The sequence below is a fragment of the Phragmites australis genome, chromosome 15 (assembly GCF_958298935.1).
Source record: "Phragmites australis chromosome 15, lpPhrAust1.1, whole genome shotgun sequence".
Taxonomy (NCBI): Eukaryota; Viridiplantae; Streptophyta; class Magnoliopsida; order Poales; family Poaceae; genus Phragmites; species Phragmites australis.
Genome location: NC_084935.1, coordinates 8172348 through 8196025, shown reverse-complemented (window position 1 = coordinate 8196025; position 23678 = coordinate 8172348). Strand labels below are relative to the sequence as shown.

At 42.4% G+C, this 23678-nt stretch overlaps 2 protein-coding genes and 1 pseudogene across 2 annotated transcripts; 2 read left to right on the top strand and 1 right to left on the bottom strand.

Moving 5' to 3' along the window:
• The first annotated feature begins 1149 nt into the window (after window positions 1–1149).
• Window positions 1150–2318, top strand: LOC133892784 (probable histone H2A.1; annotated as a pseudogene).
• Window positions 2319–18944: 16626 nt separating this feature from the next.
• On the top strand, window positions 18945–19924 carry LOC133893043 (probable histone H2A.2). The gene is made up of 2 exons (XM_062334016.1): window positions 18945–19221; window positions 19483–19924. The coding sequence occupies exons 1-2, from the start codon at window positions 19033–19035 to the stop codon at window positions 19699–19701; spliced, it is 408 nt and encodes a 135-aa protein (XP_062190000.1). The 5' UTR covers window positions 18945–19032; the 3' UTR covers window positions 19702–19924.
• Window positions 19925–21251: 1327 nt separating this feature from the next.
• LOC133892102 (formin-like protein 11) lies at window positions 21252–22915 on the bottom strand. The gene is given in 4 exon segments (XM_062332841.1): window positions 21252–22094; window positions 22424–22551; window positions 22554–22639; window positions 22887–22915. Coding segments are annotated over 4 exon segments (1086 nt in total).
• Window positions 22916–23678: the final 763 nt, after the last annotated feature.

Here is a 23678-nt window from a genome sequence, read left to right as displayed (position 1 = left end):
AGGGCAGGTGAGGTGTCCCCTGTCGAGCTAGCGCTGGATGCTGCGGCGCTCGAAGGTGTGGCCAGTGGGGAGGATGACGGGATCCGTCATGACCTCCAGCGAGATAGGGCATCGGAAGTCGTCCGGCCATGCCTTCATTCTTGGCGGCAGGATCCGCGGCGCTGACACGTTCACTGGAGAGGGGAGGGAGAAGAGCATAATGGAATGAAATGGAAAGCGTTTGGGACTCTAGAACTAGACGAAGACAAAGAGGAGGGTTTGGGAGCGAGTGATTTGGTTATGCTCATTGTATATCTTTGTTCTTTTTTTCATTGTAATGAGCATATAAACATTTTTATATGTTCATCGTGTCGTAACGACTATTATTCAATTCTGGTTATTACCAAATCAAGAGGTAAATTCACTAAAAGTTTGTTACAACTCACTCTGCATATTCTATCTATCCAACAAAACATAACATTGGCTTATCCTATCCACTATAATCTCACCAACGAAACAGAAAATTAGATTATCACATCCAACCAACTAATCAACAAATCTAATATCCCATTTAAAAACAAGAATAATTCTATCCCATCTAACATTGCCCTTGAACCAAACACACCATTTGTCATGCATCGAATTCACTTGTCGTTTAATTGTCTAAAACTGTGTAGGGAGTTTCCCACGCGTGTGGCTGAGAACCTGTTTGGTTCTCGGCCACACCTACCCCACCAAACCTGGACACACCAAAAAAATGATGGAGGAATCGGCTACCAGCGTGGGCGTGAAAAATGAACTGGCGGTCGGCATGGGGGCCTGGGCGAGCCAATTGCCGGCTCTAAACCAAACGCAGCACTCCCGCGAGATCAACACTAAAAAAATGGCAGGGCGAGCACCGACTCCAAACCAAACAGACCCTAAAACTGATCGCGCGTGCGCTATTTAGCATATCCCGGTGCACGGTGCACCTATGACGTATCAGGCTCAACAGAACGGGAGCACAGTACTCAAACCACTAGACACTGACAAGTGGTCCCACATTGATAACACATCAACGATCCGGTAGCTTCCTATTGGCGTGCGCTCCCCCGCGTTTTTCCCAGATCGAAGACTCGCAATTGTCGCCACCCAACCCACGATCTGTGTTACCGCCTCCCATTGGTTGCCGCCTCCACCCCGCGCCCCCTATATATCCTCAGCCTCTCACCCGACGCTTCTCCCACCCCAATCCCTTTCGTCCATCGCGGCTCGCCTCCCATAGCCTCCGGTTTCCACCGTCTCCTCGAGCACAAGCGGGTTTCATCGTTGTCGTCATCGGTTGGTGAGAGAGATGGCAGGTCATAGCAAGGCGATCGGCGCGGGCGCGGCGAAGAAGGCAACGTTAAGGAGCTCCAAGGCCGGGCTGCAATTCCCCATCGGCAAGATTGCAAGGTTTCTCAAGGCCAGCAAGTACGCCGAGCGCGTCAGCACCGGCGCCCCCGTCTACCTCGCCGCTGTCCTCGTACCTCACCACTGAGGTACGCACCCTGCATCTTTCTTCCTCCGATTGCGCTTTTGTGTCCGTGTTGTTGGCGCCTCGATCTGGTTCATGCCCCCTTTGAGATGTTAATGTACTTATGTTGCTAGATCTGAATTGAGCCGCCTCGTCGATTACTTACCAACAAGCAACGATGTTGGGGAAATTTCCTCAGTTCTGATTAATGTCGTGAAACCTCTTAGCATTCTGAAATGAATCCACAAATTTGAGCACGGAATAGTTTTAGATTTGATTCTTGTGTAGAAATCTTGGTCTAATGTTGCTTCTAGATTCGTACTGTTCATACCTGCTAGTTCTTTAGATTAACGAAAGAACCGATATTGTGCTAATCTATTCATTCTTTTCCCTGATCCAGGTCCTGGAGTTGGCCAGGAATGCAGTGCGTGACAACAAGAAGACCCGCATCGTGTAGCGCCACATCCAGCTAGCCGTTCGCAACAACGTGGAGCTCACCAAGCTGCTGGGCGGGGCCACCATCGCGAGTGGCGACATGATGCCCAACATCCACCAGCACATGATCTCCAAGAAGGCAGCATCCTCCAAGGCCGCGAGCATCGACGACGATGACAACTGACGACCTCTGCTGCTGCCTGGATCCTGTCGTGTTGTTGCTGGTTTCTTAGTAGGAGTAGCATCTGGTCATCTTGGTTTCTGGAGAGAACAATGTGTTAGGAAGTAGAAGATGGTAGTGGTTTCTTGGTTAGGTGCTTTGGATTGAATGGATATGAATACGGCCAAGTTTTTGGGTTGTTTAACTCAGGGATGTAAGCCAGGTGATGTTTAATGGTTGAAGAAATGTGGAAGAAGATGAAACTTTAAGCTACCTCTGTGATGTCTTCTGATGATCTTGACGTCTCCTTTATATTTTTATTTTGAACTCGTGATGCTGTCCGATTTGTCTTTGATGTGATTGGATGCATGGTCAGAATTTTGTGAGTGCAAAGCCACAGCTCCATTCTTACGCGCGGGACGGCAAAACATGATGCACATTGAAAGAAGTCAACTTGCCGGTAGTGCAAAGCCACTGCTCCATTGTAATGTTTTGAGATAATGCTCTGCCGCATGATTGAAAGAAATCAACTCGGCTGGTAGTGATTGCACAAAAGCAAAGGCACAAAGACATTTTCAAGAGTGCTCCAATTCTAAAAATTTTTGAAACCGAATATTTCTATCTTTTTAATTTGTAAAATTAGAGTTGTGAGTATACTGAGAATATTTCTAGCTTAATAATTTATGAAATTAAAGTTGTGAGTACAATGATAATATTTGGCTGAGTAATTTTATTTTTATTTTAAACATAAAAATATAAACCTACATTATTTTATATTAACCTATAAACTAAGTCTGATGCGGGGGGTGACTATCCTTCGCTCTGAAACCTCGAGGTTGCGTCACATAGAAAGCTCATGGAAGAACGATGGAGAAGTGCGTGGAATTTCATGTCGATCTGTGCGCACGCAAGGAACAACTGATCGATTCGAGGGGTCAGGTCGGATCACAGCCACGGACGCTCGACAGCTGCTCCTCCAGGTGTCTCATGCTCTTCAGTCCAGCTGTCGGGTGGTGCTGCGCCTGCGAGTTCTGAAACGACTTGCGCAGTGCTGAGTGGTGACATCAAGGCAAGGCAAGGGGTGTATATCCAGCACCGGCACTATTCTGCGTCGTTCTACAGTAGAAATAATTTGTGTGTAGGTTTGGGCTTATTCTACAGTGGTTCCTTCTTTGGTCATCAAATCACCTGCTATTAGTGTATATTTATTTTAGCTAGAGATTATGAAAAATAATTTATATATTGTGGATTGTAAAAAATTAGATCGTAAAAGTTAGATTGTAGATTGCAAAAGCTGATGGAAGGCGAATTGCTGTATTGTTACAATCTGGAGGCTATAACAATTTAGCTGTTTATTTCAGATTGCAAATTGTGATCACAAATCAGTTTTTACAATATAACTATTTGTTTTAGGTTGCATATTGTGATTAAAATCTCGCAAAAGGGCAGGAGGGTCAAAGGAGGATGGGCGGGGGAGCACCAGCAGAGGCAGCGTGGCACGGTAGGGCGGGGAGACGAGGGAGGGCATGGGTCGCCAGGGGAGGCGGCGCAGAGGAGGCGCTGGATCAACGGGAGAGGGCCAACGGGAGGTTGGAGGTGGTGGCTCCGTGAGGGGGAGGGGCTATCGGTGCTGGAGGGCGAGAGAGCCAAAGGAGGATGAGCGAGGTAGTGCCAGCGGAGGTCTGTCATACTAAAAGGTGTTAACTGGTTTTGTGGATATTATGTCTAGATTCAAAACAGGAGACAAAGCGGAGTGACAGAGCAAGATAAGGTATAATATTCTCTTCTTTATTTGATTGTCATTTCATATGTCGGTGCAAGTTTAAAAAGGCGTATTTGTTGGGGAACGAGTTGGCTACGCTAACCTAAAAATAATTTTTTTTTACCGTATTCACCTAGGAAACTATACAAATATGAGATTATAGATCGTTACCACTTGACGCACAGTGCAGCGGAAAAAGAGTTGGAGTAGACTGATCCAACGTCGTGCGCGTCAAACTCCTTGAGCAACTTCTCGATCAGATCCGTGACCTGCCACACACAGGTGTTCATGCTCCTCGACCAACTCCAAGCAGGTGGTTGTGCTTCTCGACCAGGTCTGACGCATCCTTGACCAACTCTGAGCAGGTGGTCATACTTATCGACCAGTTCCTCGAGCAGGTTTGTTGCGTCCTCAACCAACTCTGAGTGGTCGCGTCGTGCTGCACAACCAGGCGAATAGATATGTCGACCAGCCGAGTAGGTCCTTGACCAGCTAGATAGAAGCGTCGCAATCTTCACGCTGAGGAGGTCAGCAATGCAATAGCAGCAGTGCTTCTACAGTATCCATACGTATTAGGCAGGATTGTCGAGCCCCGAAGTGCTAGCACCACACACGTGGCTAGGGTTTTGGGAGATGATGTGGAGGGTTGCGGCTAGGGTTTTGAAGTGGCTCACCTCTACACATCCCACCCCACGCCTCTCCTTATATAGAGCTCGCTAATGGGATCCTACGTTGGAAGCCCTTTAGGACTCTAACATCTCATAGATCATAATCCAATCAAACCCATATTGATGCGTGTTTGTCTGATCTTTCAAAGGTAATATGATAAGTCGATTAGTGGAGTTTCGATATTGATGATCCAAAGGCTCCGATTAGAACAGAACAAGAACCCTCGCAACCATTACACCACTACTCCATAGTTATCAACCGTGCCAAGGCGCGGTTGACCTCACCAAGAAGGCTTTTCCTGCAAACTAATCGAGAACGCGGTTGACCTCACCAAGAAGGCTTTTCCTGCAAACTAATCGAGAACACAAGCAAGAACAGGTGGATGCATTCTGAAATTGCTAATTACCAATGAAGCACTCGAGTTTAGGGTTCAATAAACCGATAAACGACAAAACTGTATTAAACAGAATAATCTAAGCTAAACCCAAGTCTAAACTACGACGGCTACTGTGTATATATAGCGGGGCGTGAGGAGATTGACCTAGGGTTGTGCAACCGTGGAGAGCGGCGTGCACAACCTGAACTCCGACTTTGACTCCACCGTCCTCTATTGCAATGTATGCTCGCTGACTTGGATAATCCTTCATGATATGGCCCATTTCCTTGCATCGGTGGTATACAATCCCAATCGATCGGCCTGTAGAGGCAACCGAAGAAGAGCTCTTGGCTGAACCCTGCACACTTACGGATTTTCTTACCTCAGGAGCGTGTGACGATGTTGAGGGTACTGCTGAACGCGCCCTACTCGAGAAGGGGGCAGCAGACCGTGAAGCTAAACGTTGGACTGTTTTGTCTTGACCCAGTGTTGATTTTGAAGAAGTCGAGTTTCCAAAATTGTTCCTTGGCCTCTGTTGTCGTCCCTGCAATTCTTTCTCTGCCAAACACACAAGTTGTAACAATCTAGGAACACTATCGTATTCTTTATAATCAACTATGTCCTAAATTTCACGCCTTAACCCTCCATAAAAGTGTGTCATTGCAGCCTCTTCATCCTCAATAATATCACAATACAACATACTAATTTGTAGCTCCTAATAATATTCTTCTAGGAATCTATCAGCTTGGTTTAAGCGTTGCAATTTCTTACGCAAATCACATTTAAAAGAAGGTGGAACAAATCTGTTACGCATAGCAACCTTTAAAGCATTTCATGTTGTAGGCACTAATCCATCGATGCAAACTCTATTCCACCAGATGATTGTAAAATCTTTAAATTCACTAGTGGCTTGCCTAACTTGATGCACTTCAGGAACCAAATGAGCATTAAACTTTTATTCAATCGTCATCTCCCAATCTAAATACTTTTCAGCATCATAAGCACCCGCAAAAGATGGTATAGTAAACTTAACCTTAGCAAATGGATCATCATTAATATGTGGGTTATGTTGCTGAAAATCATTACCTCTCATACCTTGACGATTGAAGTTCAATCGATTTCGTTGTCATGCATCAAGGGCGTCACATTCTTGCCTCAAAATTTCTTCATCCGCGATGGACTCCTCTTGTTCATGAGCTGCAACATGAGAATCCAGTCGACCATTGTCCAGTGGCAGATTAACCAATCGATCAAAGCGTGTATTGAGTATTGCAATGCTTTCATTGAGCCGTTGCAATGCGGTATTGGTTCCCGCAAGCTTCTTGTCAATGTCGTTACTAATAGTTTGCCGATGATCATCTAACAACATTATGAGTTCTTCTCTCAAAACACACTCTTTTGCATTCGATGTTTCACCTGCCATGGTTAGTAGTAGACAGAAGATAACAAAAGATGTTATCTGTATCGACTACTAGGTGGTGGAGGCAAAGTCACACACTCTCAAGCGTCTTACCACGCTCTTGCAAGTGTTCTTACCATACACAGTAGTTGGCCCAACCGGTGGCTACTTCGTGATACTTTATCAGGTGCGAGTAAGGTAATTGCAAGGGGAGAAACCGTTCTGATCGAAAGAAGGTGTAGTTTAGATAGGCAATATTTAGTAGCAAGGAATAGAAATAATTAAAATCATATTAGCAAAGCTGAATAAAAGTCCGCAGTACTCGTCATAGTTGCTGGCCCAAACACGTTACTAGAACTAGCTCAAGCAAACCGAAAACTATAACAGACACCAGCACAATGGAACAAAATTCGCAATGCAAACAGATTCCTTTTTTAATTCTCTCTCTTCTTCTTTTTGCACTCTTTGCTTCTTCTCCTTTTTTTTTCTTTGCTTCTTGCTTTTTTTTCTTTTCTTTCTTTTTTTGCAAATGTGACACAAACTCAAAACTCTTCTATGCCTTTTCTAAGACCAGTGAGGTATTTGGATCACAAACTTTTTTTTAGGAGAGTAGGGGTATAAAGGTAATAAAAAGATTCTCTCTCTCTCTGAACTTTGGCTACCTCTGTTTCGGCTATGGTGGTCGGATCCGAGAAGGTGGACGACTCCGACTAAGTGGTCGGATCCGAGAAGGTGGGCGGAGTGACTGGTCGAACAATGAGTGGATAGTCGGAGTGACTGGTCGGACCCCGAGTGGTTGGTCGGAGTGACTGGTCGGACCCCGAGTGGGTGGTCAGAGTGACTGGTGGGTGGTCGGAGTGACTGGTCGGGATTCCGAGTGAGTGGTTGGAGTGAGTGGTCGGGACCCGAGGGGTGGTCGGAGTGACTGGTCGGGACCCAGAGTGGGACACAAACTCGGCTACAGCAAACTAGGCAAGCCGAGTAACTCGACAACTAAATTAGCAAAGACTCGATGCTAGAAACTAGAACACGATGACTCGACCAGCAACAAGACACCGACGATGGACTCAAACTCAACAACACAAAAACTGAAAAAAAAAATTGCGAAAGGCACAAAGTGGTTTGGACAGCGAAAAACTAAGATCTAAATCTTTTTTTTTTGGTAATTTTCTAGACTCTGGGTAAAGGAACTCAACGAAACAAAAGGGATAACTGAGATTACCTAACGGGCAAGTGAGGCTCTGATACCACTTGATGCGCGTTTGCCCGATCTTCCAAAGGTAATATGATAAGTCGATTAGTGGAGTTTCGATGTTGATGATCCAAAGGCTCCGATCAGAACAAATCAAAACCCTCGCAATCACTACTCCACTACTCTGTGGTTATCAACCGTGTCAAAACGCGGTTGACCTCACCAAGAAGGCTTTTCATGCAAGTGAATTGAGAACACAAGCAAGAGCAGGTAGATTCAATCTGAATATTGCTAATTAACAATGAAGCACTCGAGTTTGGGGTTCAACAAACCGATAAACGGTGAAACTGTATTAAACAGAATAATCTAAGCTAAACCCAAGTCTAAACTACGATGGCTATTGTGTATATATAGGGGGCGTAAGGAGGTCGATCTAGAGTTGTGCAACTGTGAAGAGCGGCGTGCACAACCTGGACTCTGACTGTGACACGATTATAAAACCCGGCAGGGTTCAAAACGGTGATACAGCACTTTATTCCTTTTACTCTAACTAAACTATAAGGAATATTTGGTTGAGCTCATATCCATTGGAAAGGGTTCATCGTAAGCTTTTCATAATGTCCAAGATTGCCTAAAACAAACTTCGTATGAGATAGTTATGCCCGTTTTACTGACGTGCTGTCCTGAAACTCGACTTCGATCACGACCATGACTTCGACCACAACCATGACTAGATCTTAGCCTTGAGTCCGAGTAGATTTGGCCTTCAAGGAGTGATGTCCAAGTAAGGTTGTGGTGCTTCTTCCACGTTCCTATGCAATAAAACATCACAAGAATTTAGTAGTAATCCATCCAAGAAAATATGAACAGCAAGGAATGAGTTCACCTGATGGTCTAATTGTTGTGTACGTGCTTTTGTAATTGGACCTTGTATGATTTGAGGTTATCGTGATGCTTATTTATGTTCATATCATGCTGTTTTATTCATGTTTTCTATGAGATGGATATGTTTACATGATAGAATAGCTTCCCTCAGAAAAATTAAGAATAATTGATGCCCTTCCAATACTTGCACCTATTTAGGTTTTGATCATTATTTGGTAGGTCTGCCAAAGCAGGGTGCCATCCTTTATCTTAACCAGTTAGGTTGGATGTCAAATATCCATATGCATAGTATTGGTTTACTTAACAAAGCTATCAAAACGATTTTAGGCTTTGGGGCATAGTGTTGGGATCGGGGAATTCGATGCCACCCAACAAACAAGAGTCACAAACGGATGTGGTTAGCAAGATGTTGCTTACCTATGTCACCTAAGTTTCTAGCAGTGATGTCAAAGCTCACTAGAACCTAGTTGAATATGGATCTTGTTACATTATATGTCGTTAGAGGGAAACAGTTTCAAAACATATAGTGGGAGTGTCTTGTTAAATTGTTTAATGAAAGGTTTACATAAACATAGTGCTAAACTTTGCAGATTTATTTCTGTTATAGATCATGGCACATACTGTTAACGCCAATTCCAGTTTTAGTTCGCGTTTGGAAGAATATGGATATGATTTCATAATAAAGAACAAGTGTGGTTTGATTTATTTGAATGGTATGCTCTATGGTAATTGTCCATTGGTGAATAGATTATATATTCTAGATCTTGAGGATGTCCCTGTCTATAACATTAATATGAAGATGTTTCAGTTTAATGATTTGAATCCCACTTTTATTTAGCATTTTCACTTACGTCATATAAATGAGAAACACGTGCAGAGGCTCCATAAAGATGGTCTTCTTAATTCATTTTATTTTGAATCATTTGATACATGCGAATTTTGTTTACTTGGCAAGATAACTAAGGCATCTTTCACCCGTCAAAGAGAGAGGTCGAGTGAGTTGTTGGCCCTTGTACACACTGATGTACATGGACCAATGAGCTCTATCACTAGATGTGGTTTTAAATACTTTATTACTTTTACCGATGACTTTAGTAGATATGTTTACATCTACCTAATGAGGCATAAGTCTGAGTCCTTTAAAAAGTTCAAGGAGTTTCAAAATGAAGCACAAAATCAACTTGACAAGACAATAAAATTTCTGCGATCTGATCGTAGAGGTGAATATTTGAGCCATTAGTTTGGTGATCATCTAAAGCAATGTGGAATTGTTCCACAGTTGACTCCACCAGGGACGCGTCAATGGAATGGAGTGTCTGAACGGAGGAACTAGACTTTGTTGGACATGGTTCGGTCCATGATGAGCCAATCTGATCTTCCGTTATCCTTTTGGGATACACTCTAAAAACTGTTGCATTCACTTTCAATAGGGTTTCATCTAAAGCTGTAAAGAAGACACCATATGAGATATGGACTGGGAAGCGTCCCATGTTGTCTTTCCTTAAGATCTGGGGTTGTGAGGCCTATGTAAAACGTTTGACATCAGATAAGCTCACTCCCAAATCAGATAAATGCTTCTTTGTGGGGTATCCTAGGGAAACCAAAGGATATTACTTTTATAACCGGGAAGAAGGCAAAATGTTTGTCACCCGGAACAGTATTTTTCTGGAGAAAGAGTTTCTCTCAAGGAATATCAGTGGGAGCACGGTGAAACTCGAAGAGATTCGGGAACCATCAGAAAGTGTTTCAGCTCCTATTGAACCACAATTGGACGTTATAGAACATGTTGTGGAGACACCAGCCCCACGACGGTCGGAAAGGATTAGTCGTGCACCTGAGAGATTTATGTTCCTAACCACGGAGCAGCGCGATATATTATTGTTGGACAATGATGAACCTAAGAGCTACTCGAAAGTGGTGGTGGGATCAAACTCTGAGAGATGGCTTGAGCCATGAGATCCGAGATAGAATCCATGCATGATAGTCAAGTTTGGAACTTGGTTGATCCACCTGATGGTGTCAAAGCAGTTGAGTGCAAATAGGTTTTTAAGAAAAAGATAGAAGTTGATGGAAATGTTCACATCTATAAGGCACGATTGGTAGCAAAAGGTTTTAGGAAGATTCAAGGTTTTGATTATGATGAAACATTTTCGCATGTCACAATGCTAAAGTCTATCTGGATCATCCTAGCAATTGCCTGCCTGTTCCCCAACAAACTGATTTGTAACGGTATTATCAAGTCCAGACTATTGGACGCATACTGCGAGGTGGGACATCTCGAGTGGAATCTCAAGGAGCCATATGTTCTCCAACGCATGGACTCCGACAGCAACGTGGGTGGCGACGACGACTCCACCGTCAGCAAGAGCAGCCGAACAAATCGATTCATATTCGTGGCTAGATGAGCTGATACCCCACCTGCTGACCCAATGGTGGTAGATCCAAATTCCATGGTAAACAATGGCACGAAAATCCTAGAGGATCTAGCGTTGCTGGTGAAATGCCGCTGAAAACATCTACAGCTGGAGCCTTACATGTCCTTGATATAACTCTCAATCGGTGGATCGCGGGAGATCAGATACCTCATGGTCTTCAATGACGACTTCCGATGGGCACACCTCCACCGCCAGCAACAAGGGACGAGCTACCCCAGAATAGCAACCTCGGAGCAGCATCGTCTCAACCCTAGCCAAGTTTGGGTAGTGATATTTTCAGCACTCCAGATGCTAATGTCCAGGGAGCCCATCTGATCCAAAGTATTGGGATAAGTATACTTAGATGCTTGCCTTACTGCTCTAGAGTTTGCCTTATGCTACTCGTGCAACACTCGCAAAATTCGGGGAGATAGGCATCGTCTTCAATCACCACCGGGTCACGTGTCGGTTCTCTGCTCACTAGAGAAGAGCGCATGCAATGATGAGTATGATTGAAGTGCAACAATGCATGCCACAATATGCATAAAAAATATGTTAGATGTGCAAGACACACGAATTAATATCACACTAAGCGATCTAAACGAAGTCAGAAAAATATCAGGAGGCGGGAGTATCCGGGTTCCGGAGTCTCTGGGACAACCTCTAGGAGAGGGTTCTCTGTTAGCCATTTTCGGTTTAACCCGGAACCTCCAGGTTGGTCCGGACTATCTGAGTTATGTCGGACACTCCGGGTGAGGCTCCAGGCGAGGGTGCTCGGTTAAATCTAACGGTTTAACCCGGATCCTCCGGGCTTACCTGAATTATCTGAGTGGAGCAGACTTAGACATTCTCAAAAATTTCCCTTGGGCGATTCGACTCACATGACAGATCTATGCTACATAAATATGTATATACCCTATCCAAATGATTCTAGACCCAACTTGCACCATAAACCCTAACAATTTTTTAATACAATTCAATGGGCTTTTTCCTGTTGAACCTGGAGTATCCGGGTTTACCCGGAGTATCCGGGCTGTCCAGAATAGCCATTTTTTTAGGGGATTTTGGGGTCAATTTGATTTTTGAGCCACACCAAGTCTAAGGGAAATATGCTAGGGATAGTTCAAGGAGTCTGGAACTCACTCATCAACCTAGCAACACGACTTCATAGCTCAAATTCTCCCAAAACTATATTTTGCTCCAAAAACTCAAGAACATCTAAAGAACTCAAGAACAACTCGATTCCTGCATGAAAATGAAAACGAATTGGATAGATGAGTAGCTCATGAGCTTGTGATCGTGTGGATACCACATGCATACCTCAAATCCTTCTCTTGAGGTCGGATTTTGGGGAGAGGGAGAGAATGCTTGAGAGTGAGAGAAGGAGCTCCTCCCTTGCTTTGGCTAGCTGGAGAGGGAGAGGGAGGTGTGGGGGAGTGAGGGAGGGGGAGAGAGAGAGAGAGAGAGAGAGAGAGAGAGAGAGAGAGAGAGAGAGAGCAGGTGGCTGCTGTCCCTCTAGGTGGTTAGGGTGGTGGGCCCACATGGTAAAGAAAGTGTCCACTTTAACTGTGAATTTCATTATTTTCTCTCCCGAATTCATTTATCTCATCCAATTGACTTTAGACGAATTGCATCAACATTTCAAAATAAAATTGCACAAAATTAAATATAATAGTTAAGAAGCATGATTATGCTTAATTGCGTAATTAAGGATTTGAGATGTGACATTAAGGCGAGCTTTATTCGAGAAGTTCGTCACCCCCACATGGCTCACAAATCCAGTCCTCGTCAAGAAAGCTAATGATAGATGGAGAATGTGTGTCAACATCACTGACCTCAACAAAGCTTGTTCGAAAGATCTTTTTCCTCTTCCACGTATCGACCAGATCATCGACTCTATAACAGGTTGTACATTGCTGTGTTTTCTAGATACCTATTCACGGTATCACCAAATTAGCATTCAAAAATAGAGGATGAGGAGAAAACTACTTTTATTACTCCTTTTGGTGTATTTTGCTATGTAATGATGCCCTTCGGTTTAAAGAACGTTGGTGCTACTTATCAATGGTGTATTCAAAATTGTCTACAACCACAAATTGGGCGCAATGTGGAAGCTTATGTCGATGATATTATGGTCAAATCGAGAACTGGGAATGCATTGAATGACGATCTCAAGGATACGTTCGACAACCATATGAAGTATCGTATGATGCTCAATCCAGAGAAGTGCATGTTCGACGTTCCGTCCGACAAGCTTCTCGGCTTCATGGTGTCGAGTGGAGGCATTGAGGCCAATCCATGCAAAATCGAGGCTCTTGACCAGATGCGGTCACCGTGAACACTGCATGAGATTCAAAAATTAACATGATGCATTGCAGCTCTTAGTCGATTTATTTCCAGGATGGGCGAGCAAGGGGTGCCTTTCTTCAAATTGCTAAAGAAGCATGACTGGTTCGAGTGGACGGAAGAAGCGGAGCGCGCCTTCCAGGACTTAGAAAGGTATTTATCATCTCCGCTAATTCTTACACCGCCTAACGAAAAAGAGGAGCTCTTTTTGTACATTGCAGCTACCCCGCAAGTTGTAAGCACGGTCCTGTTGGTCGAACGGGAATGTCCCAAGAAGAAGGCCAAGGTCCAGAGACCTGTTTACTATGTGAGCAAAGTCCTATATGACACCAAGCTACGATACCCGCAAGTGCAGAAGTTGCTATATGCAGTCTGGATATCTTCTCGGAAACTACAACACTATTTCCAAGCGCATAGGATTAACGTCGTGATGACGTACCCGCTTCAGGATGTCATACACAATAGGGAGGCCACATAATGAATTGCGCAATGGGCAGTCGAGCTCAATGAATTCGATGTTAGATATGTGCCACGCAAAAGTGTGAAGTCGGGAGTATGTAACACCCTAATTTTCAAAATTTACATTTTTAAAATTTTCCAAAATTATTGAATAGCTTCACCCGTAAAATAGGTTTAAAACCTATTTTCTTAATCAATCAATCAATATAGGTATTATTTTATGTGCATTGCATGCTGAGTTTTGTTAGGAGATAGGTAAATGCATTAGAGTTCTGTTTTCTTTCTTTCTCTTTGGCGTTTCGAGTGAAAATGGTTTCAAAAAGGTTTTTATAAAACTCAATAATGAATAAGTTAAGGATCTTAATGATTGGAATTCAAAATTCTTGAATTTATCATCTATTTAAGTATTAATTATATCTAATCCTTCTCTAGTTCAATTCAAATTTCTCTGCAAAAGTTTCTTTTCTAAACCCTAGATATACCTAAAATTTCTTTGGGGTCAATCTTACTCAAGTTCAAACTCTTAGACAAGTCTTCTTTTAGGCCCAACAAAATGGATCTACAAAATCTGTAAATATTTGCGGAGTCTGAGCAGATAAGTCTAAGTTCAAACAGTTTATCTTGTGGTGCATTTTTAAAACTCAAGATGGCGTTTTCAGAAGTTACAATGAATACCAAAATTGTAGATCTTTTAGAGTACTACAATTCAGAGTTTAGAAAAGTCCAATTTGGAGTTCGGACGATGGAGATAGCATCCTCGGAATAGAGAGCTACGAAAAAGGAAACCGTAACTGACTTGAACTCGAACCGAAGTCGTGTCCGGCTTGGACTCCACATCAACCAGCTGTCCATAGCCCTATAAATAGGAGTTGCACACCCTCTCCTACCCCTATTACACTCCCCCAAGCCCTAGACGCCGCTGCTGCCCTGTCTGTGCGTTGCCGTTCGTAGGAGCCGCCGCCGTCGTCGCCCGTGATGTGCTACGTCGTCATCTCCACGAATCCTCCTTCCTCGACCATCAAAACAAGGTGAGGACCCCTTCTTCTCCTCCCTTACTACTGTTTTACCATCATACTAAGTCCCTAGCCAAGCCCTAGCCCTGGCCAAAACCCGCTATGCAGTCATGGTCGTCGCCGTCGCGGGGTGGGGTGATAGAGCAAGAAAAGCCTAGTGGGGTGACAGAGAAAGAAAAGTTATAATGTTCTTTTCTTTATTTGATTGTCATTTCATATGTCGATGCAAGTTTAATAAGGCGTATTTGTTGGGGAACGGGTTGGCTATGCTAGCCTAAAAACAAAAAATTTCTACCGCATTCACCCAGAAAACCATATAAATAGGAGATCATAGATTGTTACCACTTGACACGCAGTGCAACGAAAGAAGAGTTGAAGTAGACCAATCTAGCATCATGTGCATCAAACTCCTAGACAGCTTCTTGATCAGATCCACGACAAACTCATGGGGATGAGTCATAGATTGGTTTGCTGTGAAACCTAGTGTTTGATTTTGCCCATGAGACCCACTTTTTGTTGAATCTTCTAGTTTGGTTTTTGATATTTCTCTAGAGTTTTCAGAATTTCTAGGTAGGTGTAGTTTTTTCGCTGCATATTTATGTTGCGTTTTGTTGTGATTCTCTTGTAGAGGTGTGTTGGGTGATCGAATAAGGAGAAGACCATCAATTTTGCAAGAAATTTGTTGAGGCACCTCTAGTCGCCACTCTCGATCCTACATCATCGTTCAACTGTTTGGCACAGGATCGGGTTGAGCTACTTTATATATTGAACTTTAAGTATTTTGTCTGCACTTTATAGCGTTGTTGTATGAACTTTAAGTGTGTTGTACAAGCTCTATGTTAATTGTATGGACTATCTATGTTAGTTGTATGGGCGATGTTGTGTGATGAAAAAACTGCACACATTATCATACGTTATTACAAGTGCATACGTAATTAAAAATAGCTTACAGTATGCAAAATAATCATCATGTCATTTTACAGCTTGCAGTATGTGAAGAAATAGAGAATGAGCCATCCTAAGCATGAAGAAAGAAATAAGGATCAACCAAACCCAAGAGGATGAACAAACAAAAATAGGCTATTTACAAACATGCGATGAAAGAAAGTTGAGCCGTAGGTAGGAGCATCTAAAAAGTAGTCTTCGTATAGCTTACAATGCCCGACTTCTGTATTAAGGTTGAAATACTGACGTCCAGACACGAAACCGTTAGACCGTGCAACATTCATAAGCTCATATTGAGTGTGTGCTTAGTGTAGTGTAGCAAAATGAGTTCGTCATCATCATCCTCCTTCGACGATGATGAATATAAGATAAAACGATGACTTATTTTGGCTAGAGAGGGAACTACAAGGGAGTAGGACTTGCTAAATGGCAACAAGGAGACTGACCAGGTATATGTAGGGTTGGAAAAAAGAGTGGCAGTTTGAAAAAATTAGCCGTTTAGAAAAATCATTAAAAATATAGCTGTTAGAATTAATTTGGTAGTTACATGATAGTAGTAAAATATGGATGGGTGAAATATAAAGGTCAAATTTAGGGGGGCGGTTGGAACGCATAGAGAAATAGAGGTCAGTCTGGATAGAAAGTACCTCTATATAAAAATATAAGGGTTAAATATAAGAGACCGATTAGAGATACTCAAATGTTTTGGGATCATGCTTTAACGCATAGAGAAATAGAGGTCAGTCTGGATAGAAAATACCTCTATATAAAAATATAAGGGTTAAATATAAGGGACCGATTAGAGATACTCAAATGTTTTGGGATCATGCTTTAAAATGAATATAATGTGTAAATACACTACTCTGTCGCAAGATTGAAAGAAATCAACTCGGCCAGTATTGATTGCACAAAAGCAAAAGTAGAGCTTTAATTTTAAAAGTTTTTGGAACTGAATATTTCTAGTTTTGTAATTCGTGAAACTAGAGTTACGAGTATACTGAAGGTATTTCTAGCTTTATAATTCATAAAGCTAAGGTTGTGAGTACACTAAGAGTGTTTAGTTGAGGAATTTTTATTTTTATTTTAAATTAAAAATATAAACTTAAATTACTTTATATTAACGTATAAAGTTAAGTCTAATGTGGAGCTTAAAGTTAGGACCCTGCGAGTGACTATCCTTCGCTCTGAAACCTCGACGTTGCGTCACATAGAAAACTCATGGAAGAACGATGGAGAAGTGCGTGGAATTTCATGTCGTTCTGTGCGCACGCAAGGAACGAGTGATCGATTCGAGGGGTCAGGTCGGATCGCAGCCACGGACGCTCGACAGCTGCTCCTCCAGGTGTCTCGTGCTCGTCAGTCGAGCCCTCGGGTGGTGCTGCGCCTGCGCGTTCTGAAACGACTTGCGCAGTGCGCCTCCGTTTTGTTTGACAAAATTGCTGATTTGACGCTCTAAGTATAAACCTGAGTCTATGTTTAGAGCGTCAAATCTGCAAATCCCTCGTTTTGTTTCCTTATCACTGATTTTTTACTGTACAAATTTTGATTATATATATATTTTAAAACTTATAAACATCTTTAAAAAATTGTTATTAAATTCTTCGCGAAATATACTTTATTAGTATTATATACTTTTAAGTATTTATATATTTTGTAAAAAAAACGTAAAGTCAAAATTGCTACAATAAGAAAGTTGGAGTAAACAAAAACGAAGCTAGTATTTCAAGCACCAGCACTATTTTGCGTCGTTCTACAGTAGAAACGATTTGCGTGCAGGTTTGGGTTTATTCTACAGTGGTTTCTTCTTTAGGTCACCAAATCACCTACTATTAGGTATCATTTGGTTGTTTGAATGAAATTAAATAGGATGAGATCATTCTGAATGAGATGTAATCGGATCGGATGGTCCTAAATGAGTGGTAAAAGTAAGTTGTTTGGTAAGGTATATGGAATGGTACATGAATGTGTTTGATTGGTTATATAGAATAAGACGATTTGATACAAGATTATGTTTGTTTGGCTGAATAGGTTGGTTTTGGATGAGCTGTGTAGGATAATAAAAATACATATAAATAGAGTATTATAAAGGACTCACTTTTTTTTTTATCAAACTACGGTTGAAAATAATTTTGAAAATTTGTCCATCACATAAGAAAATATTAATGATTTTTTTCAGATTTTTAAAAATTTATTTGAGATATTAACAATTGTTAGAAGTTGTAAAAGTAACATTTTTAGAGAATTTAGTTTCAATTTTACATATGCTTTTTGTGTGAATCCAATTAAAATGTGTTGCACATTGATTATAAAATATGTACAAAAAGTTCTAGTATTTTAGAGCAATAAAAGACCACTGTTTTGATTTTTGGAGTATGGTTTGGTCGATTTTCTCATATCGGCTCGTGCAACATATGTGGGGTATATTTCGAGAATCTGAATGAACTCGGTCTCAACAGCCTGATATGATACAAGCAACCAAATAAACGGACGAGGGCTCATCCTGGACCGTCCCATCCAGATCCCTCTACCTCAACCAACCAAACAGACGGTTATTCAGCAATGTGCAAAATGCTAGCGCAAAATGTGCAATTTGCTTCCCAATAAAGGGAGGAAAGAAAAGAGAAAATACTATTTCCGCATTCAAGAATACAATAGTTTTATTGCAATATGATTTTTAAAATTAGACTTTGATTATTATTTACTCACAAAATATATCGTTTGTATCTACAAAACCAATATAACATAAAGCATTTTGAAATAGGAAGACTTTGAAATATGAATCTAGTTCTTTAAAAAAGAAATATGAATCTAGTTGTACAATTGTTATGCACTAAACATATTTATAATTTTATTAATTCTTGATTAAAATATACAAAATTTGACTTTCTCAAAATAAAAGGTATTTTGTATTTTTAGATGGTGGGAGTATTCAATTTAGCGGAAGAATATGGTGCTTCTATGCAGTTTCGTGCCATGCCGAAACTTGTGGCCATTCTTTTGAGAGGCCCAAAACTTCTACCAAAACGGAACTTCACGCGGATCCACAACCTAATAGCAGGAATGTGAGTTTTATATTTTCTATGTTATTGGATAAAAAAATTAAAAATTCACTCTTACTTAATTTAATTAAAAAAATATAAACTAAATAATGACCGGAAACTAGCAGCAGTTCTAGATCAAACGAGCAAATAAAAAGCCCGAGGCCCACGATCGGCAGCTCACAGTGGGGCCCACGCCCGGACGAAACGCTGTGGCGGCAAACCCAAACCAACCCCCGCACGGTTCTCCCCATCCGACGGCCACGATCGATCTCCCATCCCGATTCCCTCCGCGCCACGTCACTGATCCGCGTCCTTTCGCCCCATTGGCTCTCCTCCACTATATAACCCGCCCACCCCTACCTCCTCCCGTCCTTACGCTTCTTCTGCTGCCCCTCCGCACCGCGCTTTCTCCCGTCTTCTCCTGCCTTCGCCTCGCGGATTCTTCACCTCGGAGCCCTAGCCATGGCCGGAAGGGGGAAGGCGATCGGCTCCGGCGCCGCTAAGAAGGCCACGTCCCGTAGCTCCAAGGCTGGGCTCCAGTTCCCCGTGGGGAGGATCGCGAGGTTCCTCAAGGCCGGCAAGTACGCCGAGAGGGTCGGCGCCGGCGCGCCTGTCTACCTCGCCGCCGTGCTCGAGTACCTGGCTGCTGAGGTACGGGATGGTTCGAATTTTGCAGCTATGGCGTTCGATTCGGTTGAGTTGTGGAGGAATTGGGCGCTGGGGTTTCCATTTCTTTAATAATTGGGGATGGTTTGCAAGATTAGGGCGAAACTATCTTGTTTTTAAGTAGAATAATTGGGGGTTTCGGCACGGGATTCGGTTTTCGGTTGGAGGGTGTTGTTTCATTCATTAATTTCAGTCGAATCAGATATAATTTGGACCAATAGTTGAATTTGTTCTTACTTTGCACAGGTTCTTGAGCTTGCCGGAAACGCTGCGAGGGACAACAAGAAGACCCGCATCGTGCCGCGCCACATCCAGCTGGCCGTCCGCAACGATGAGGAGCTCTCCCGCCTGCTCGGCACGGTCACCATCGCCAGCGGCGGCGTCATGCCCAACATCCACAACCTGCTCCTCCCCAAGAAGGCCGGCGGCGGCAGCGCCAAGGCCGCGGCCGGTGATGAGGACTAAATCCTGACCGCTTGCCTCCAGTGGCGCCTCTCGTGGATGCTGTACCAGTTGTGTGTTGTAGGCCGCCTAGGTGTTGCGTTCTAGCGGGTTGTTAGTATGGATGTGTTTGTACCGATGCTAAACTAAGGTTTACTCTAGTATGCTCTTGGATTAGTAGGAGTGATTCTGTATTTGTTGCTACGTTTCTATAAAAGGTGCATCTTTGGATGACTTGTTAATCAAATTGTTGTCTGGACGGATTTAAAACTTTTGGTCAGTCTACTTGAGCTCTTAAAATGTTGCTGTGCTGAAATTCTTGTGGTTTGGATAGATTTAAATCTTGGGTCTGTCTCGCTGAAGGAGCACTGCCATGTTCGGCATGAGAATCTGTGGCCTGAGCATTGCGGCCTTCTGTGTACGGACAAGCTGTTCTTGGATCAAGTGCGAGGTTTTGGGATGCTAAATAAAGTTTTCGGCGGGCAGTGCTGAAATTTTCCTGGAGATTGTCGCTTGCCCAGAGATTTTGAAACAATGCCACGCGGGAGACCTGGAAACCATCAAGCGGGAAGATTTTCCATGAATAAATTCCGGAAGTAGCAGCGGCGCCAGCGCTAAGACTGGTTATGGCCTGAATGAAATCTCAGTCCTTCAGATGATAAGAAACAGGTGCAGAGAAGAAAAAAACCATGCAGTCGGACTAAACTGCTCACAAATTCCCCCCCCCCCCCACCCCAAGTCTTCCATTAAACAGAAAAGTAAACACGCCAACTTTCAGAGTTTATACAGGACATGAATCCAGGATGAATCAGTTAGAAATTGACATTGGTACTCTCCAGTACATTAGCTTCCAAGTGTAATTTACATTACCCTGATCCTTGAAATCCAACCCTTGACTCAGTTGCAGCCTTGGATCGTTGCAGCAAATATTAATTGAATTGTGTAAAATGTTCAGTACATTTCGCAACTTTATGAAGAATTTCAAGACATTATCGTTGTTCTCGGAATCTTGGATTTGTTTAAGTACCAGGGGACCATTTTACTATAGCAAGAGCACGAAAAATTGAGCACACTTCTTATCACAATCATTCTTTTTGTAAAAGTGTTCTGAAATCACAAATAAAAGAATCCAATTCATGAGCTTCTGCAGAACATTTATCTTTGTGTGGCTGGTACAATAGTATATAATTAACAAAATTAAAAAACGAAGAGGACAGTATAAGAGTCAGCCTACCTCCTCCTGCAAGTTATGCCTGCCCTAAACTAGGTCAGTTTTTTGCCTTTTCCTTCCAATGGCCCATGATGCCTCCTATGGCACCTTTCAGCTGGATGCTGCCTCAGACCATGTTTTTGCTCAAAGGGAGAGTGAGAAACTAACAGCAATCTTGGTGAAGAATGCTTTGTCTGGCCAGATGACAAGCCAAATTTTCAAAATGTAATATAATAAATGACCAATACAGAATCGATGTTATCAATTCCTCATCAATTCATGTATTTTCTACCACTGCACTATTGCTTTGAAGGGTCAATGTAGTGTGCCTTGAAAGGAAAAGGATCGATACCTTGATATAGAGCTAACTGTCCTCATCAGAACCTGAGCTTGAGCTATCTGCTCTTCGATCCTGAATAGCTGGGAACAGGTTCTGCCTGGGAACGTTGAAAGATTGAGATGTTTGGGATGGCTGTTTGGTCTTTGTTTTCCTTGGAGCTACTTTTGATGCTTCTTTTAGCTCTTTGCAAACCTTGTCCAGCATTGCAAGGTAATCTCGCACAACCACAAATAACCGCAGGCCCTCGTCCTTCCCTGTACTCCCATGAAAATAATCTACAGTGCTCCGGACCAAGGACCGTATTTTCTTCTCTTCCTCTAGCAATAAAGTGACAGCAGTTTGAGATTGCTCTGCAAAATGCTTAAGCTTGTGGTGAAACCCGCTGTCTTCATCCAAACTTTTCATGCTCGTGTTCGGGAATTCTTTGGTTTTGACAAGCTTGTGGCCAAGACTTGCTACTGACATAGTCAGTTGATCTGCATCAAGGATCGCTGCCCTCCTGACATTTTGGAGATCATCTGCTAAACTGGATACAACTTTAAGTCCAAGTTGTTTGTAATCGTCTTCAGTTTGCTCATTATTGTCATCAGTAACGTCATTGGCATCTGCACTGGATATGCTGCTATTCTGCTCTTTTGCAGCCCATGCAGCACGAACACCTTCAGAACAGATGATTTCTTGAATAACAAAAAGCAACAGTGTTGTCTTCCCATCAGTACCCTTGACATCAGATAACTTAAGGAGCGTGTCAAGTTTAAAAGCTTGAGCTCCGCGGAATGTGCCAACATTCATCCGATTTCCAGTTTTAAGGACCGCTTCTAGTAGCTTAAGAAAAAGGTGGCTGCATCTAAGCTCCTGGCAAGCCACCTGATCAGGAAATGCCAATAAAGCACCGATAAAAATATCAATCAATACAAAGCCGTATCATGTATAGTAGAACTTTTCAGGAGCTTATGCAAGTTGTATGAACTGCATATTAACTAAGGAAAGATCAAGATTCAAGGCTACAGTTGTGCACAAATAGGGCGGTTATGTTTACAGTATAAAGTAATCAATAAAATTAGTACAACAATTGGTGAACATATTTGATTTATAAAAAGATCAGACAGAACGCTGAAGCAAATAAAAATAAAGATTGATATGGCAGCGTGACAAATAGTCTAAAAGTTGAGAGGCTATAGTGAATGTGTTATTACCTCTAAAGTGGCAAAAGATTGCTTCACATTTGCAGCTTCCTCAGGTAGATTAGCCATGAAAAGTAACGCATCTAGGCGTTGAAAAACATATGGAATGTCAATAGTTGATCTTAAGAATTGCTCAGCAGACCAAGTTGAGAGAGTTCTCAAGTGTATAATCGAAGCCTAAGCTCATCATCGTTACTTGGCGTCCACCTTAGTAAGGTCTCTAACTCTCTATCAACTCCGATGGAAGTTCATTTCCTACAAATTATCAAGGATAGTGGGTGAACTGAAATAAGGCATCTGGAAACATTATTCCACAAAGGAATTAGAATGGTTTCATAGATAATAGATGTACACAAAAGGAGTTAACACCTTAGTTCAGAAAAATAATAGTCTCTAATCTTTATCGTCGAGTTTTGAAGGCCCAATTGATATAGGAATATAGCAATATATATTAGATGCAACACTGAAAGAAAACCCGTAAACCAGATTCTGGAGGAATGCCATGTGCAGGTCCAGGCTAGGGCCTTGGGGGATGATGATAATCGATCAGTTACTATTCCTATTACATTTAAAATTAAATTAAATCTAAAAGTACTATTTTTTCAACATCATACAATGGAGCTGGCCCCTGTCATATATAAAAAAATTTAACTTCTATTGCCCAAGACTCGACCATACTCCGCCCACGGTTTCGACTGGTTGCTCCTACGACTCTGCAGCTTCAGCGAAAAGACGGCGAGCCGGCGACTTTCCTCGGTTTCGCTCCTTTGATGCCGATCACTCTACCCACAAATGTAGTTATAACGATTTGCTTTGAACTGATTAAATTGCAATTGATTTTTTTTTTACCTAGAAGTAGTTTTACTTATTTATCATTCTGATCTTGACTCAGATAATTCCATATTTTATTAACATGAGTATATTATAATCTTTTAGTAGTAAATCATCAATTTATTTTCTAAAATCGGATCTGGCGTTGAAATGCTGATTAGAAAGCTGAGCTCAATACAGTCTGGTTGCGATCCAGCCCAACAGTTGTAAGGCTGGACGGATGAGCGGGCCGCCGGTGAAGTTGGCCCAAAACATCCGGTTCGGCTGCGACGAGACGACCCGGTCCGTATCGTCGTCGTCGTCGTCGTCGTGTCAAGTAGCCAGTTGAATGGGCAGCATGGTCAACTCAAGTGAAAAATGTACTCGTGCGCACGTGAGCACCGAAGCTTCTCAGCAGACAAGGAGCAGCCGGGAAGATTCAAACGAAACCTACGCC